At 32.7% G+C, this 16,781-nt stretch overlaps 1 protein-coding gene across 1 annotated transcript in view; it reads right to left on the reverse strand.

Annotated features, from left to right (window-relative positions):
- Positions 1-16,781, reverse strand: part of LOC149419181 (sodium-dependent nutrient amino acid transporter 1-like) — an 84,314-nt gene that overhangs the window by 2,057 nt on the left and 65,476 nt on the right. Inside the window, exons 10-11 of the mRNA XM_089637720.1 lie at positions 12,869-13,045; positions 1,734-1,831 (exon numbers count right to left, since the gene is read on the reverse strand). Of these exons, the coding sequence (XP_089493846.1) occupies positions 1,734-1,831; positions 12,869-13,045 (275 nt within the window). The remainder of the gene's footprint in view (positions 1-1,733; positions 1,832-12,868; positions 13,046-16,781) is intronic.

Here is a 16,781-nt window from a genome sequence, read left to right on the forward strand (position 1 = left end):
CTAAGAAAACCGGCGCGCAACACGGTATCACCTTCACGTAGATAAACACACAAATATACATCTGCCCCGATGATGGACACTGTAACGCATTCCGAAATATTGGCTAAAGAAGAAGGAAGGGCAGCACGGCATAATAAATCAAAAAATAAACATGATGTAAATTAAAACTGTTAGTTCAACCTTTAGATATAATCGTTTCAAAAGGAATTTATATATTCATTTTTTATGACTTATTTATTCAGTTGTTTTTACATTTGTATTTTACATAGTGTCTTACAAAACTGAAAAGTATTCAGTTTGATTGTAATAAATCTCTAGTTTTTACAATTTTTCTATATACAAAGGTATTATCATGCAATTAATGCAATTTTGATCTCAGTTTACCCTTAGAAGACGGCTAGTATTTTGTAATATTGAAAATTATATTTGAAATAATTGACAGGCATGTCAACGTTTTACTTAGGAATTTTCGTAGACAAAATTCCTAAGACACAACTTAAAATATAGTATATTATGCCATATCTATATAACACTCTTATATACATATTTACTTGTATTAGAAACTGTTCTATTATTGTAACATTAGTTTTTCAACAATGTCATTGTTACTCACTTACATACAGGTATTTTACTTACTAATGATTATTATATATTCTGTATTTTTTTTGATGAAATAAATAATTTAATATTGAAATGCGTTCAAAACTTCTAAAACCTAACTATATATACTGCACATTGCAGTGCACCTGAAGGTAGTCACGATTTCACTTAACAGTAAAGTTGGTCTTAAGAAAACAATTTGGCGGCACAGCAATCATTTGAAAAGAAACTTCTCAAGTTCATTTATTTTGTGCTGCAGGTCGAGGAAATTATTAAAATTAATACCTATTTCTTACAAAATTTCGTGGGTCCACAGAATCCTATTGTGAGTGGAATATGTATTCGGCTTAGTTGTTTGACAATCGTTAAGATAGAAAAACTTTTTAAAAATTTCGTATGCTGGTGAAAAAATTAAAATATCAATCACTTTAAAGTTTCATTGATTTTTTTGCAAGTTTTTTCATATTTATGTGACATTATTTACAAGATGCTTCCTTATTCAAACAAATTCTTCCTTATTCATTCCTTATTGAACAAATTTATTTAAGAAATTCATTCAAATTGCAATTTTAGCTGTGATTTTCTCGTATTTTCACATCCATACTACGATTTTTGGTTACGGTAATCGTAACTGTTTCCAAAATACATACAACCTTACTAAAAAATGTGGTAAACATTTTATTCAATTGATAAACGACTATGTTTATGTGAAAACAGTACCAATAAAGTTATTAACACAAAATTGTTCCTGGAAATATATGTACGTATATTTTTTACACAGCCAAAACAGGGTTGTTTATCTATTGTGTAAACATGAAATTTCGGAATATTTCCAAGGTATTTTAAATGTACTATATATTTCTTCTTTTTGAAGATGTCATTAAAACCAAAACCAATTTACCAAAGTGTATCAAATTCCCTTTTAAATTTTTGTATTAAACAACGTCATTTTCGTCTTGAACTATGGAGTTACGCTAAATTACATGGGTGCATCCCCCCATAGGATCGGCTCGTAAAGCATAATATGATGAAGCCAGTAGGTACTGTGTACCGGGATAGAGTTGTAAGGCGTTCCACCAACTCTGCCTAACCAATCAAAGAAAAATTTAAGATTATTTTGAAGGTGAACTCACGTTTCCGAAGCCTATTATATGTCTCCTCTTGTAGAAGGCTAATGTCGCGAAGATAGGCAACTGTAGAATTCCGATAGCTGTCAGGGACCATCCACAGGCTGAAAGGCAAAAAAGCAAACGATTGAGATAAAACAAAAAAATTTCAAAAGTTTTTCAATTTATAAAAATCTGTCACAAAAATTTTCAAAACTTCTTTCAATTATAAATAAATAATATTACGAGGTTATGATTTTTAACTATATGAATTTCGCAATGTTTAGTGACGGGCTTGTCAATATTCTTGGATTGACCTGCTGTATTTATAGTATAAGGTCATAAAATAGCTTTGAGATCCAAAATAATAAACAGTTTTTGAATAGGACACAAATATAAAATAAAATTATTATACAGGGTGCCTGGGGGTACAGTGCACAAACTTCGGTATGTGATTCTTCAAGTAAACTTTTCTTGAAATTTTAAATTTTTAAGATACAAAAGTTAAATTTTTTTGAATGAAAAAAATTATATTTTTCTGTGGAAAAATATTTTTGTATGGGAAAAAAACGGAATTTCGAAGTTATTTAAAAAGTATCTTTTTATTTCTACCATCGTGTAATATGTTTCTATTTGGGAGGGGGGTTTGGGTAACATTTATTGGATAACCAACAACTCTGCCATATGTCAACTTAAGTGGTACGCTACGTTTGGTGACTTAGCGGTGGTGCCCGGGTTCATCGGGTGAGGTGTGTTCAGATTGTGCCTACCCACCAGCTACGTGGCGTCCATTCCTCATACTTTTTTCCTTCCCAAAACTTCCTCTCCTTCCTTTTCTTACAACCAAACTCTCCACACAGCATCCCCAAAGTTGATATAGGTCCTTGAGGGAAATTATTTTTCTCGGAGCCTCCTGTGTGGGTTTAACATAAACATTTCAAAAATGTAGAATCGCCTCTAGAATTTTGTACACTTTGCCCCCAGATACCTAATAAAAGGCGCCCTGTAATAAATTATATCTGCTACAAAACATTTATGTCCGTCTACTGATCTAAAACTACTGCTACTTTCTACCGGGAGAACCTTTAAAGATTTTCTTATGCCTTTTTTAAATTACTGAATAACAATTTCAGGGTGGTCAATGAGACTGCCCTCAAATGTTAAGTGCCTATCTTATGTTTATTAAATGAAAATATTTAAAAAGTATTAGTATTAAGCTTGTGACAGACCACGCTACAAGCGCGCTATATTTTCGTGGTTTGGCCTATTTCATCATATCGGTTTTTTTTATCGTTTTTTTTTTTAGAAAAACGAAAGATTAAAAAAAAAAACAATGCGATGTTACTCCGGAGAAGTGGAGTAGTAACTACTAGTCTCTTAATGGTATAAAATAAAGTCGCTCTCGGCGTCTGTCTGTTTGTGCGCTTAACTCTTCTAAACTACGCAACGGATTTTGATAGAGTTTTAATTATCATTTTTAAAAAAAATTCCGGAAGGTTTACATATATGATACATGCAATATACATATTATATTTATAAAAAGCAGAGAAAAGTTGATGTTTGAAAGTCAAGTCGAAAAATTATATTTTCGAGCACTACATTGCTAAACGCTGGCTAAACCTTATAATATACATCAAAATAATGTACTACGGAATTGTACATCTTAAAAAAGCCTACAGAAAAATACCGCTTGGTAACTGTCTATCTCTTAAGGATAACCCCCAGCAACGCCGGGTAAACGTCAGCACGTTATTAATATAATATACATCAAAATAATGTACTACGGAATTGTACATCTTAAAAAAGCCTACAGAAAAGTACCGCTTGGTAACTGTCTATCTCTTAAGGATAACCCCAAGCAACGCCGGGTAAACGTCAGCACGTTATTAATATAATATACATCAAAATAATGTACTACGGAATTGTACATCTTAAAAAAGCCTACAGAAAAGTACCGCTTGGTAACTGTCTATCTCTTAAGGATAACCCCCAGCAATGCCGGGTAAACGTCAGCACGTTATTAATATAATATACATCAAAATAATGTACTACGGAATTGTACATCTTAAAAAAGCCTACAGAAAAGTACCGCTTGGTAACTGTCTATCTCTTAAGGATAACCCCCAGCAATGCCGGGTAAACGTCAGCACGTTATTAATATAATATACATCAAAATAATGTACTACGGAATTGTACATCTTAAAAAAGCCTACAGAAAAGTACCGCTTGGTAACTGTCTATCTCTTAAGGATAACCCCCAGCAATGCCGGGTAAACGTCAGCACGTTATTAATATAATATACATCAAAATAATGTACTACGGAATTTTACATCTTAAAAAAGCCTACAGAAAAGTACCGCTTGGTAACTGTCTATCTCTTAAGGATAACCCCCAGCAATGCCGGGTAAACGTCAGCACGTTATTAATATAATATACATCAAAATAATGTACTACGGAATTGTACATCTTAAAAAAGCCTACAGAAAAGTACCGCTTGGTAACTGTCTATCTCTTAAGGATAACCCCCAGCAATGCCGGGTAAACGTCAGCACGTTATTAATATAATATACATCAAAATAATGTACTACGGAATTGTACATCTTAAAAAAGCCTACAGAAAAGTACCGCTTGGTAACTGTCTATCTCTTAAGGATAACCCCCAGCAATGCCGGGTAAACGTCAGCACGTTATTAATATAATATACATCAAAATAATGTACTACGGAATTGTACATCTTAAAAAAGCCTACAGAAAAGTACCGCTTGGTAACTGTCTATCTCTTAAGGATAACCCCCAGCAATGCCGGGTAAACGTCAGCACGTTATTAATATAATATACATCAAAATAATGTACTACGGAATTGTACATCTTAAAAAAGCCTACAGAAAAGTACCGCTTGGTAACTGTCTATCTCTTAAGGATAACCCCCAGCAATGCCGGGTAAACGTCAGCACGTTATTAATATAATATACATCAAAATAATGTACTACGGAATTGTACATCTTAAAAAAGCCTACAGAAAAGTACCGCTTGGTAACTGTCTATCTCTTAAGGATAACCCCAAGCAACGCCGGGTACACGTCAGCACGTTATTAATAAAAAGTGGTTTCAAATTTTTGAAAAAATTATAAATAATGTGTATTACGTGAGATGAATTTACAACATATTTCAATTAATCATGTTAATAGCATCATTATTCCCCGACGCAAAATAGAGAATGGGATACTATTTGATGACCGCAATTCCCACAAACAAAGCTAAAATCGTCCCAGTGCAGCGTGTCCCAATTACTTAGTGTGACAAAGTGCATATTATTTTGTGTGCACTATACAAATTATGCCGTCACTTTGCATTCCGCTGTTGAGCTTTGACTCGTAATCGAATTATTTACGTATCAATGCACTGAATTAACTCAACGCAATGGAAGTACATTATTTTAAGTTGATTTAGATGAGTAAAACTCTTGTTTATGTTGAATTTACAGTTAAATTACTAAATTTTAGCTGTTTCTCTACATACACAAAAAACATCGATAATAATCTGTTTAAATTCCGCTTCACGCTTAGAACGCAAAAATATATAAATAGCACATGGTATTAATTTAATTACTACAAAAAATAACTATTTATGTGGTGGGAGATGGTAAAATATGCATAAAAGTTCAATTTTTTTAATGAAAGTAAAGTTCTCTGGTTAGGAAATACGCATAAATTATTAAAATAACCTTACCTTAATAATCCTAATAACCTATTTAATGCGATTTAAACCCTCGGCTTTAGATTGACAAATAAAACCAAGATCTTTTACATGCAGTGAAATTCGACAAGTTTACCAAAACATAGATATTTTTTAGTCTTCGAGGTGAAAAAAAAAATTCCGTACCTACCGACACGTTTTTTTTGTAGCAATCAGAATGACAACCATTGTTGTATTATTATAGCTGACAACCTATGTTATTTTTTTAGTTAGTTGTGTATTTACAAATACAAAACTTTTGGATTACGAAATGGTATGCTCCAAAGATATTATTTAATGTTTTTGTGTTTAATTCGTATAACTCCGTTTAATTTTTTTTTAAATTCAATTAAAATCAAATTTAATAATATAATTATTTTTTAAATCCAAAGATATTGTTTTTTAGCAATACATTTCAACACTATTTTTCCGATTATACATAAAGTATGGAACGCACATCTTGTATTACCTCAGTAAATATTTTAAAGGTGCGTAACTCACGATAGAAGTGTGGTAGCGAGCTGCAAATAGTTGCGTTGGTCCATTATATATTCATGACAGACAAACGTGTGTAACTTTTATTATGCCAAAGCCCACCATTCGAGAGTTTAGATAAGATATCCTTTTTTCAGAAGTTGTTTTCATTTGTTGGTTTAAAAACTTTATTTACGGTAGTTCTACAAAAAAACTTATTGAAAGAATGAAAAAAGTACACCTATTGGTAGCTGATTGTGCAAATACGTCATGAGTTCAAATCCTCTGCCAGCTAAGTCCTCTATCATTGCAAGGAGAAAAATTACCAATATTGAACATTGCGAAATTATTAATAATCCCTTAAAATTATTCATAATCCGGTTAATAATGGAATCGCAGGCCCATAGGTTTCCTAATAAGCTTTCAGTAAAATACTTATGTGTTACAACGATGTCGGAACACGTGTTCATAAAAATGCTAATATTTTCCTTTTTATCATTGTGTATTATCAAGGCAAATTCAGATGCATGAGCATTTCTTCCGATTTATTACGAATTTACTAAAAAAATTGCAACCAGATTATCAATAATTTGAAGAGATTTTAAATAAATTAGCAATACTCATTTTTCCCCGTGTGTGCAAGAAAAATTTTGCACTCCTACTGGTAGTAGGAGTTTTTTCTAATATTAAGAGGTTATTTTTTATTTGAGAATTTTTGTCGTAGAAAATTTCAAAGTTTAGGAGGGTTATTTTTAATATTCAGTCCGCTCATGTTTGCAGTCGCCGTAAGTTTTATGTTGCCTGCTATCTCACGTTGGCAATTTTTACGTTGCAATAAGGAAACCGCTAAAACTACGTCCAGATAATTTGCTTGCCACCATTATTTATAACCTGAAGGAGAGTGAAAACACCCAAAGCTGAATACCTGGAGGTGCTTTGTCGAAATAATGGATCCCTGACTCCACTACAGAAAACACCTACAAAATCATTCGTGGTCACGTGAAAACGGTTTTTTAGCATGAATACCTACCGTTTACTTGTCAATTACAGTTTAGTTACATCATTACCTTCTACATTTAGGCCAAGTTACTTCCAGCGCCTCTGGCGGTAGATGGTTGGCATCTTATTCAAATTTCGTTATCATCCAACTAATTAACTAAATAGATTACCAAAAAAAAATTAATATAAGACAAGTTCTAGTATCTTCACCAAAAAAATGTAGACAATTTGTCTCGACGCCATCCAGTGAGAGAGTTAGCACTTACAATGCCTTTCTCATATAAAATAAAGTTGGTTGTTTCAGGTGAAAAAATGTAACAAGCAGTAATTGTTGAATGAAACACTAGTATATATTGAATTATTTCGCGGATAAGAGATAAGTCGCCATAGCTCAGTGGTCAGAGCTGTCGACCGGAAATCGAAAGGACACGGTCAAACAAGTCCCGTTGGCATCATGTATCCAGGAGATTTTTCAATGTGGATGAGTGTTTCACGCTAATAATTATTGCTTATAAAATAATCATCCAATACAATTTACATACGTTTTTACATTGCATTGAATCTTGTTTCGCTTAAGAGTGGGTTATAAGGCAGAATGGTGATTTGCTGGAAAACGGCTCTCTAAAACGGCTGAATACTACATTTCGTATATCATTCTAGGACTTCATATTTTTTGATACCAATTAATGGACTATTATTTTTCAGTCTGCCTATTTTTTTTGAAGTTGTTGTAGGCATTCGACTATAAAAAATAAAAACATTGATACACCATACAACCCACTTTTAAAACTTCGATCCATGATTATCGCATTAACAACGGTTTTACACAATATTTTTAATTTAAAATATGTATATAATACACACATCTTCTACGTATACACACGTAACCATTCACACTTTGTCAAATCAAAGGTATTCTATCTATGTATTGTGTTGTAAAGTTCCAAATAATAAGGGTTTTTTAGGAAACAATTTTTTCCCTACCGAGAAAACACAAGGCCTCTAAGTCTATAATAGCCAGGTTACATTTCAAACACCCAAATGTGGCAAAAATTTGTTAGGCGTATATGATGCCGTTCTATTTGTATAAAGAACAGTAACTTTAAATTCAGTAAATTTAAATGATTCACCATTTCATATATTTATTACGCGTCAATACATCTTAAACAATAGGTCGAATCGTGGATTCGTTGAATAATATTTGTATTTAGGTATTATATTTCAACCCATTGACGTAATTTTTTTCAATAGCGTTGGTCGTTAAATGAATATAACTATTATTTCCAACGGCTAGTTATATTTTGATACAGTACTAGTATGCCTTGCACGATAGCTACTGCCATGGTTAAAACAGATTATTGTTTAGTTAACACTGAATAATTTAACAAATATATAAATTTTAAAAAAACTTTCTTTTATTTTTCGAGGTCAATATTATTAATATGTATATCAAATATAAAATTTTTAAATCTACCAAATAAATCCGCCTTCGATTTTCTCGAAAACGAAAGCTCAAATAAAAAAAAATCATAACCCAAAATTGACTTTAAATGAAAGGTAGATTCATTCACAAGTTATACCGTTTATACCACGAGTTTCCGAACACCGTGCAAAACAACCTTTCTTTGCATAGGAAATGTTTCTCAAATGCGATTCGTAAAGCCAAAAGCCGTTCAAATCTCATTAGATTTAACAACAGCAAATGAATGATAAACATCTATAAAAAATGTCAAAGTAAATACTTTACCAAAATAGTAGGTTCTGCAAATAAGTCATACCTTTTTACTAAGCTGTTTGTTTTACTTATTTCCGATTTCCGATTGCGTACGTTGATGAACGCGACATGATGAACGCACATTTGACGTTGTATTTTGACAAGTTCATTAATGTACAACTACCGCCCTCTAGCGACAAAAAAATGAAGAGATTTTGACAGTTTGAGAAAATCCGCTGGCATATAACAAGCGCTTAAATCAATGCGTTAGTTTTATATTTTTTAACTTGCCGAATTGCGTGGAGTGGTGAAATTGATTAAGGGCGGGCTGTTTCACGGAATTTGAACAGTTCAGATTCAGTTTTGTGAAGCAACTTGTCAATAATGATATAATAATGTAACAGGGATAGAATTTTTACAGAACTTACACATCAACTTTGAAATTTGATGAATTGTTTAAATTCTGTGAAACAAAACGTCCTGTCTGTTTATATTTTTGGATATCATTTAGAACTTTTTTTCTTTTTCAAAAATGAACCTATACAATATGTCCTGGGAAATTTCATACTTTTTTCTTTGGCTACTATGTTATTAGTGATAATTATTTTAAAATTTATTGATAATGAAACATAACGAAAGGAATTATGTTTATACCTACAATATCAGAAGAAGGTTAGTCTAAGGGCCTATAATAACGATTGTCCCTATTCCAATACAATTTACGGATAATTCCGTGATTCGCACGTCAGTATTTTTTGCAGGTTTTTTCCTAGTAGATACATGTGATTATAATGCACATTGCACAGCCAATATTAAAATAAATTTTATACTAAACCTCAAAGCTGCTAAAGGCGGATACATTTTTATGAAATAATTTCGTCAAAAATCATTCATGATCTATAAAATTCTTGAAGGTAATGGAAGGTCCTAATGTAATTACAAGGTCCAATTTTTGAAAAGGGTTAATCATGCATAAATTCAATTTGCAAACTGGGCGCCATTAATAAATTAAGGGTGGATTTTCATTACCGTGGGGCATTCTCTTGAAATGCTGGGTGGAGTTATAAAATTATTGCGCATCATTTTGCAAATGGATTGTACTATAGCTATTGAGTTACATTACAGTGCGTTGGCGCAATATAAAAAAGGTTTCGAATCCGGTTTTGACATGTATGTAACTCATCGGGCTAATTAGTTCGGTTATGGGAACAAACAGCTACTACCCGTATATTCATTTTATTCGATTTTTGGAACAGCTATATGGTCTCTTAAATCGTTGTGTATTACATCATAGTTACAAAATATTAACTAAACTGTGTTAAAAAGAAAATAAAACACCAAGCTTTATACTCTAATATAGATGTTAACTACAGAATAAATAAACTGTACACCTCTAACGTTTATTTTTATTATCACTTTCACTTTTCGAAGAAAAAATCTTCATTAAGCTTATTGGTGGTGCGCAAATCTTTCGTTCGCAATTGTGCGTGGTGGGTTGCGGTAAGTGCGATAATGACTTAGACAAAACAAAAACGAATTGAATTTGCCTTAGTGTTTGTTTACAAGAGGAAATGAGTGGGAAAGGCCAAAGACTTACCCTAGGTCTCTTCCTCCGTAGCCGCTGGTTCCTTTACACTTATCAGCTTGCATACAAATGAGGGCAATTTCTTTCAACACTCGCTCACTCAACACAAAAAAACAGTGACATTCACTGCTGCGGGTGAAAACATTTCACTGGACGATTGTGATTCTCCAAAACAATCACAGCCGAGTTCAACATATGCGGGTATTCACAAAATTACACGAATGTTCGCGGACCAAGATGCAACGATAACAATGCCCCCTGTCGTTTGGCCCGGGTCAAGGAAAGGGGACGAGGGGAAAAGGGGGGTGAAGGGTACACATTTTAAGGCTATTCAATTTTAAAACCTCACGCGCAACTACTTATGTTGTTATGACATTATTTATTTATTAAAAATACAAATAACTTTGTTTACATCACTTTTATTTATAAACACCTTCTACATGTTTCGTGAACGATGTTCACATCATCAGGATTAAATGTACACTCTGGAGTTCATACGAAACATGAAGAAGGTGTATATAAATAAAAGTTATCTTAACAAAGTTATTTGTATTTTTAATTTAAAAAATATTTTCATATGAACCGACGAAAAAGTAAAGTGGCAATAATTTTATAAATAGTTACCAAAATGAAAAAAAAAAATAATCAAAAGGTGTAGCAAATATCTAATACGCATATTTGCCACATTATTCAGTTGTATTTAAAATTATAAAATTAAAATATTCAACTTTTTCATGATTTAGAGAAAACTTAGGCGAGTCAATAATTTTGGGCGAGTTCATGGTTCATGTATAAAAAATAATCCTGCCCAACCTACTGTGTTAACATAATTAAATATGAAATAAAATAAAACAAGCGTTTTTTCGGTGAAAATTTTAAAATTATATTAAGTTTGTTATTTTTATGAGAAATGTAAAATTCCTTTTTTAAATATCGTTCACATCACGAGAATTCGATATTTGCATTTTAATAAAAAAACCCGTTTTATAAGATTATTACAGAAAATTTTTCTGAATTGTCAGTTTCATAATTGAAACTCGTGCGTCAAGAATAAATACTAGCGATAAATTAAAATTAAATAAAAATTTCCAGAAAATTACTGTATTTCTATGTTTGGGATGCGTATTTCCTTTGTTTAAATTTATTAGGGTTTCTCTTGACAAATAAAGATAGATTTTGTCATTTGCCAAGAATAAATTCCAAGGGTAAAAAATTTAGAATGATAAAAATTATTAAAAACGTAAAATGTCATTTCTTTTGACTAAATAAGCTTTATTGTCGTTGTGTCACACAGTGTGCAGCTGTGTACAACTGCGTGCAGCTGTGTACAAATGCGTACAGCAAATGTGCACAACTGTGTATAACTGTATACAACTGTGTAAAACTGTGTAAAACTATATTCAACTGTGTACAACTGTGCACAGCTGTACAAATGCGTACAGCTGTGCATAATTGTGTACAACTGTATGCAACTGTGTAAAATAGTGTAAAACTGTGTACAACTGTAATCAACTCTGTAAAACTGTTTAAAACTGTGTACAACTGTATTTAACTGTGTACAACTGTGTACAACTGTGTACAAATGTGTACAACTGTGTACAACTGTGTACAACTGCGTGCAACTGTGTACAACTGCGTGAAACTGTGTAAAACTACGTACAATTGTGTACAACTGCGTGTTTCTGTGTACAACTGTGTACAACTGCGTACAACTGTGTACAACGGCGTACAACTGTGTTCAGCTGCGTGTTTCTGTGCACAACTGCGTACAGCTATTTACAACTGCGTACAACTGTTTACAACTCTGTATAACTGTGTACAACTGTTTACAACTGTGTACAGCTGTGTACAATTGTGTACAACTTATATTATGTTTTATTCTATCCATGTTACTGATTTACTCATCTAATTTTTTGCGTTTTTAATTAAAAATGAGTTTTTAGTAAATCATTATATTTTAGTTTGCATTTCTTCGGTACATCTAATTTAGTAAACTCTCTAGTTATGAATACATATGCCCTAATTTAAAAAATATATGTATATATTTTTTTTTAAGACTCCCTTTGTCGAGAAAATAATTTTTTTTTTCGTTTAAAACCTTTACTTGTTAAATGGTTTTTCGTTTGACATTTTAGACAATCCAAAGTTCTGAATAAAGCCTCTTTTCCATTTAGAAGGAAATGAAACTTCATGTTACTTTGAAATGAAGATAATGAAAACTTTTTCATGGTTTAACTGATTGGGGGCGAGCTATTCATACAGACGCAAACGTATACAAATAGCAGGTATTATGATAAGCAAATATGGTAGAAGAATACAGAAACAAATATCTGTTTTTAATTATTAATAATCTCTTACCTCACTGCCCCCACTTAGCCTAGGATTAAATTACTTACCATTTTATCAGATGAGAAGTTAAATAAATGCTAAAAACATTTAAGTGCCTGATGGTCAGCTTTGTAGTACCGTTTTGCGATTCAATTAACTCAAGGGATTATTTTTTTAATGGTCTTATCTAAAAAAAGTTTGCTTTAAGAAGAATCTATGAGGTAATATTCTGACTAAAATAATGCATGCGAAGAAGACGAACGGTTCATGGTTCGTACGAATAAACAGTTACCATAACCTGTAATATGTCAATTTTAGTTTGCTCACCAATAGCGCTGATCGGGTACTCTTTACCGCCGAAGGTGAGCTGCTCCATGGTGATGAGAGAGTAGATGAAGACGACAATCAGCAAGATGGGGGTCAACAGAGCCCAGCATAATCTCCAGTAGAAACCAACGCTGATATCTAGCATGAACTCAATATCATCACAGACCCTCCGAACACCTGAAAGGCAACAAACAATACCATTACATATCAAGGTAGAAGATATTAAAACGTTTCCTTCACACTCATACTCAACTTTTTAGTTACTTCATTTAAATTACCAGGGCCTCGATTCTTCACGAAGTCATTCCACTCGAATCTACTCGTTGTTTGAGTGGAATTACTTTTGACGTTTGGCGTATGTACCTTCGACGAGACACAAGAATGAGAATGTCGACCAATGTATGTACTTTCGATGGCGGTTGCGAGTGGCCTGGATTGGAGAATCGATACCCAAGTACTTCACAACTTCGATCTCATGTTTCTTCACATTTCCCTCCCATTCGCTTCAACTTCACAATATTCCTCAATAGCGTTTCCCATAATCAAAAATTCCTTAACGACAGATCCACATTTATTCGTAGAAATTAATCGTGACTAAATTAGACACAAACAGCCTTACTAAAAAACGTGATGAATATTTTATAAAATTAATAAACAACTGTGTATGTTAAATCCTTACTAATAAAAACTGAAATTTAAAGACCATGCTACGGCGTTCAAGGAAAGATATATACATTGTTTATACAGCCAAAGAAGGTTATTTATCTCTTGATGTGGTAAAAGTAAATACTATTTTTAGAAAAAAGATAAAATTACCTTTTAGATTTTAGTATTTTAACTAAACGTTAATATAGATATTTGAATTGGAATATTTTAATTTCTAAATTGAAAAAGTTTTTAAAAAAACAATGTATTTTTCGATAAATACCTTTTATTTAGGGAATCTATAAGAAAATTTTCGATTCAATTTTATCTCGTTTTTACGATAAAAAATATTATAATAATTCCCAAAGAAAGACAAAAAAAAATTATATTCGTTGTTTGCGCAATATAAACGTTGAATTAAGGCGATGCCATACGTAGTAATGCAAAATCATGTGTATTTTGTTTGAAAATTTGGTCACCTAGAAATGTTTCAGATGCCCTAATTAAATACTGCGAGTAGAATACAACTTGACCTTTGAAATAATTGAGTATTTTTTAGATAACCTTTTTATAAGCCCAGAAAAAAATAATGTATAAGGCCTAGGAAAACTGCTTTAAAGTTCAAAATCTCCTACTTACGAACCCATTTTCGGTTATGATTTCATTGTATAATGTGGCAAATTAAGTTATTTATAAAATGCTCGAAAAAAAAAAATATTTATGCCTGAAAATCCACAAAACAAAATAAAAGAAATTTTTTGGCCATGTTTTTTTCTTGCATAAATCAAAACAGGCGGATGGTGTTAAGCGGGAATTTAAACCTTATCGCCATCTACGTAAGGGTAGTTATTAATAGCAGCTCCATTTAAAATATTACATGACGTAGTACATCGCCAAGTATTTATATGTACTTACACATGTATGGTTATTTAGGTTATTAAATCATAGAATTATTATTAAATTCACGCGGTAACAGTCGAAGCGTTGAACATCATCTTTCTTGTCGTCGTTGCTGAAGAGTTTTTGTGATCACAGAAGTGAGTGATCGAGGAAGCCATCTTGAACGCTCCGTCCGATATTTTTGATAATATCAGAAAGTGTGCGCAGGATAAGTCACTCGAATCTTAACAAAGGGCCAGAAACGTGCTTTAGCAACGACGACAAGGCGGCATATGAGGTTCAACGCTTCCTCAGTAATATGGCTGAGAGCTAGTATGATATGGTTATTCAAAAATTGCTTAAATTCATCGAACGGAATTAAGATGATGTTCAAAATAGATAAATGTTCAAGCCTTGAAAATATTTAAAAATAGTTCTTCCTTCGTATTTCTAAAAAATAAGACACATAACTTTTGGGATTATCCTTTTAAGTTCGCCAAAATGAAATAACATTTACTCGAGTTCAAAACCATTACTCATTTAATGTTTTTTCATTGTGATATATAGATACATAAAATACTGCAAATTTATCGTCCATTTGGTATTTATAAATATTTAAATATTTATGAAATATCTAGGTACCTACTTATACTTATATTGGTCAAAGAGTCCTTCAAACAATATAACTGTACATGGAAATGATGCAAATTTTGCGATAAGAAGTGTCATTTTTTACTTTAGCTCTAGAATGCCCTGAGGAAAATTATTTCTTTAAGGTCCTATGTCATCTTTGGGCCTGTGTGGAGGGTTAAGGAAATGAAGGATAGGAGATTCTGGGAATGAGGGAAGGGTGGGAAGTGAATTCATCCCTCCCACTAGCGAATCTGGCTGTAGAAGTCAAAGGGTCTCACTCAACCAGCCTCTCCCATTCTACCCGTCACGCAGAGTTTATGGGCAGATACTTTCGCCGCCAAGAACTGTACAAACCTCACCCCATGAATCCGGGAATCCTTGCTAAGTCACCAAAAGTAGCGAATCACTTGGATGACAGGTGTTGGTTATTCAATGAATGGTTCTCGGAGGAACCCATACCCGCCTCCCAAATGAATTACCTCATGAAATTTTGCAAATTTCCATTGAAATAATGAAGTAAGTTGTACAAACCTGTCACATCTGTTGTCACATCCTTTTACCCTTTTTTACACATCCATCTTACTTATTAGATTCTAGCTCGAATGGTCAAATATAGTTATGGCCGTTCTAACCATACCAACTCCATGGTACCTGCAACTTTTCATTATTCCGGCGTTTGATATTTACACAGGGCCGTATTTGTACTTTTCACAAGTATAGGCCACTTCGTTTGCGCCGCCCCCTACCCCCTTCTTGGAAATTGCCACCGATAATATCTATCATAAAAAAAAAAAAAAAAAAAAAAACACTTTTAGGCTGCCATTAGGTGACACACCATTTTCAAAATAAATATTCAAATGTAGGATGTAGGTATTCAAAAATAAAATAAACAAACGAATTAGTACAATTTATATTAATTAGTAAAATTTAATAACAAGAATTACAATTTTTTTCGGGTTTTTTTATGGACAAAATCATCTATAATATCTTCATAGCTTATAGTATTCATTAAGTCTGCTTCAATGCTCAGAAGAGCCAAAGAGTTAAGTTTTTCTTGCAACAGTGAAGACCTTTGGTAATTTTTCACACGCTTTAAACAGGAAAAACTCCTTTCTCCAGAACAATTTGTAGCCGGTGTGCAAAGTGCGATGCGGAGAGCTATATCCAAGTTTGGATAAACATTACACAGAGATTGTTTCCTCAAAAACTTAAAAAGATTCAGTAATGATGTCGATTCAGGTTTCTCTTCCGTCTTATTAGAGGAAATGTGACTACAAAAGTGTACACATTCCTGAACTAAATCGTCTTCTAAATCATTAAAGTAATATTGCACAAGAGACTGAGCTTTTTCTGAGACTCTTTGTGCTGAAAGTTCACTCATTCTTGTTAAAAATGAAAATTTTTCTTTAAAGATTATATATGCACCATGTCTTCTCTCTAATTCAGCTCTCAGTCTGTCCAGAATTACCAAAAAGGTGTTGACTCTGAAAGAGTCTCTGGAGGTTGTTTCAATTTCCTCATTTGATGCTTCGTCTATGAAGTTTTTTCTCTTAGGGTTCCTCTTACTCTTAATGTCGCCCTGATATTGCTTAAGTGCGCTCATTTCAATTGCACTTTTTTCGAAAAAATCAAATTTTTCTCGCTCTGCTATTGTAAATTCGAGAAGAGATCCATAAAGATCAGATACCGTCAGTACATCAACAGATGAGTTCTGAATCTGAGCACTCACCTTATTTAATCTGTCCAAAATAGCATT

The sequence above is a fragment of the Hesperophylax consimilis genome, chromosome 12 (genome assembly GCF_061612785.1).
Source record: "Hesperophylax consimilis isolate HC1 chromosome 12, BYU_Hcon_1.0, whole genome shotgun sequence".
NCBI classification, from domain to species: Eukaryota; Metazoa; Arthropoda; class Insecta; order Trichoptera; family Limnephilidae; genus Hesperophylax; species Hesperophylax consimilis.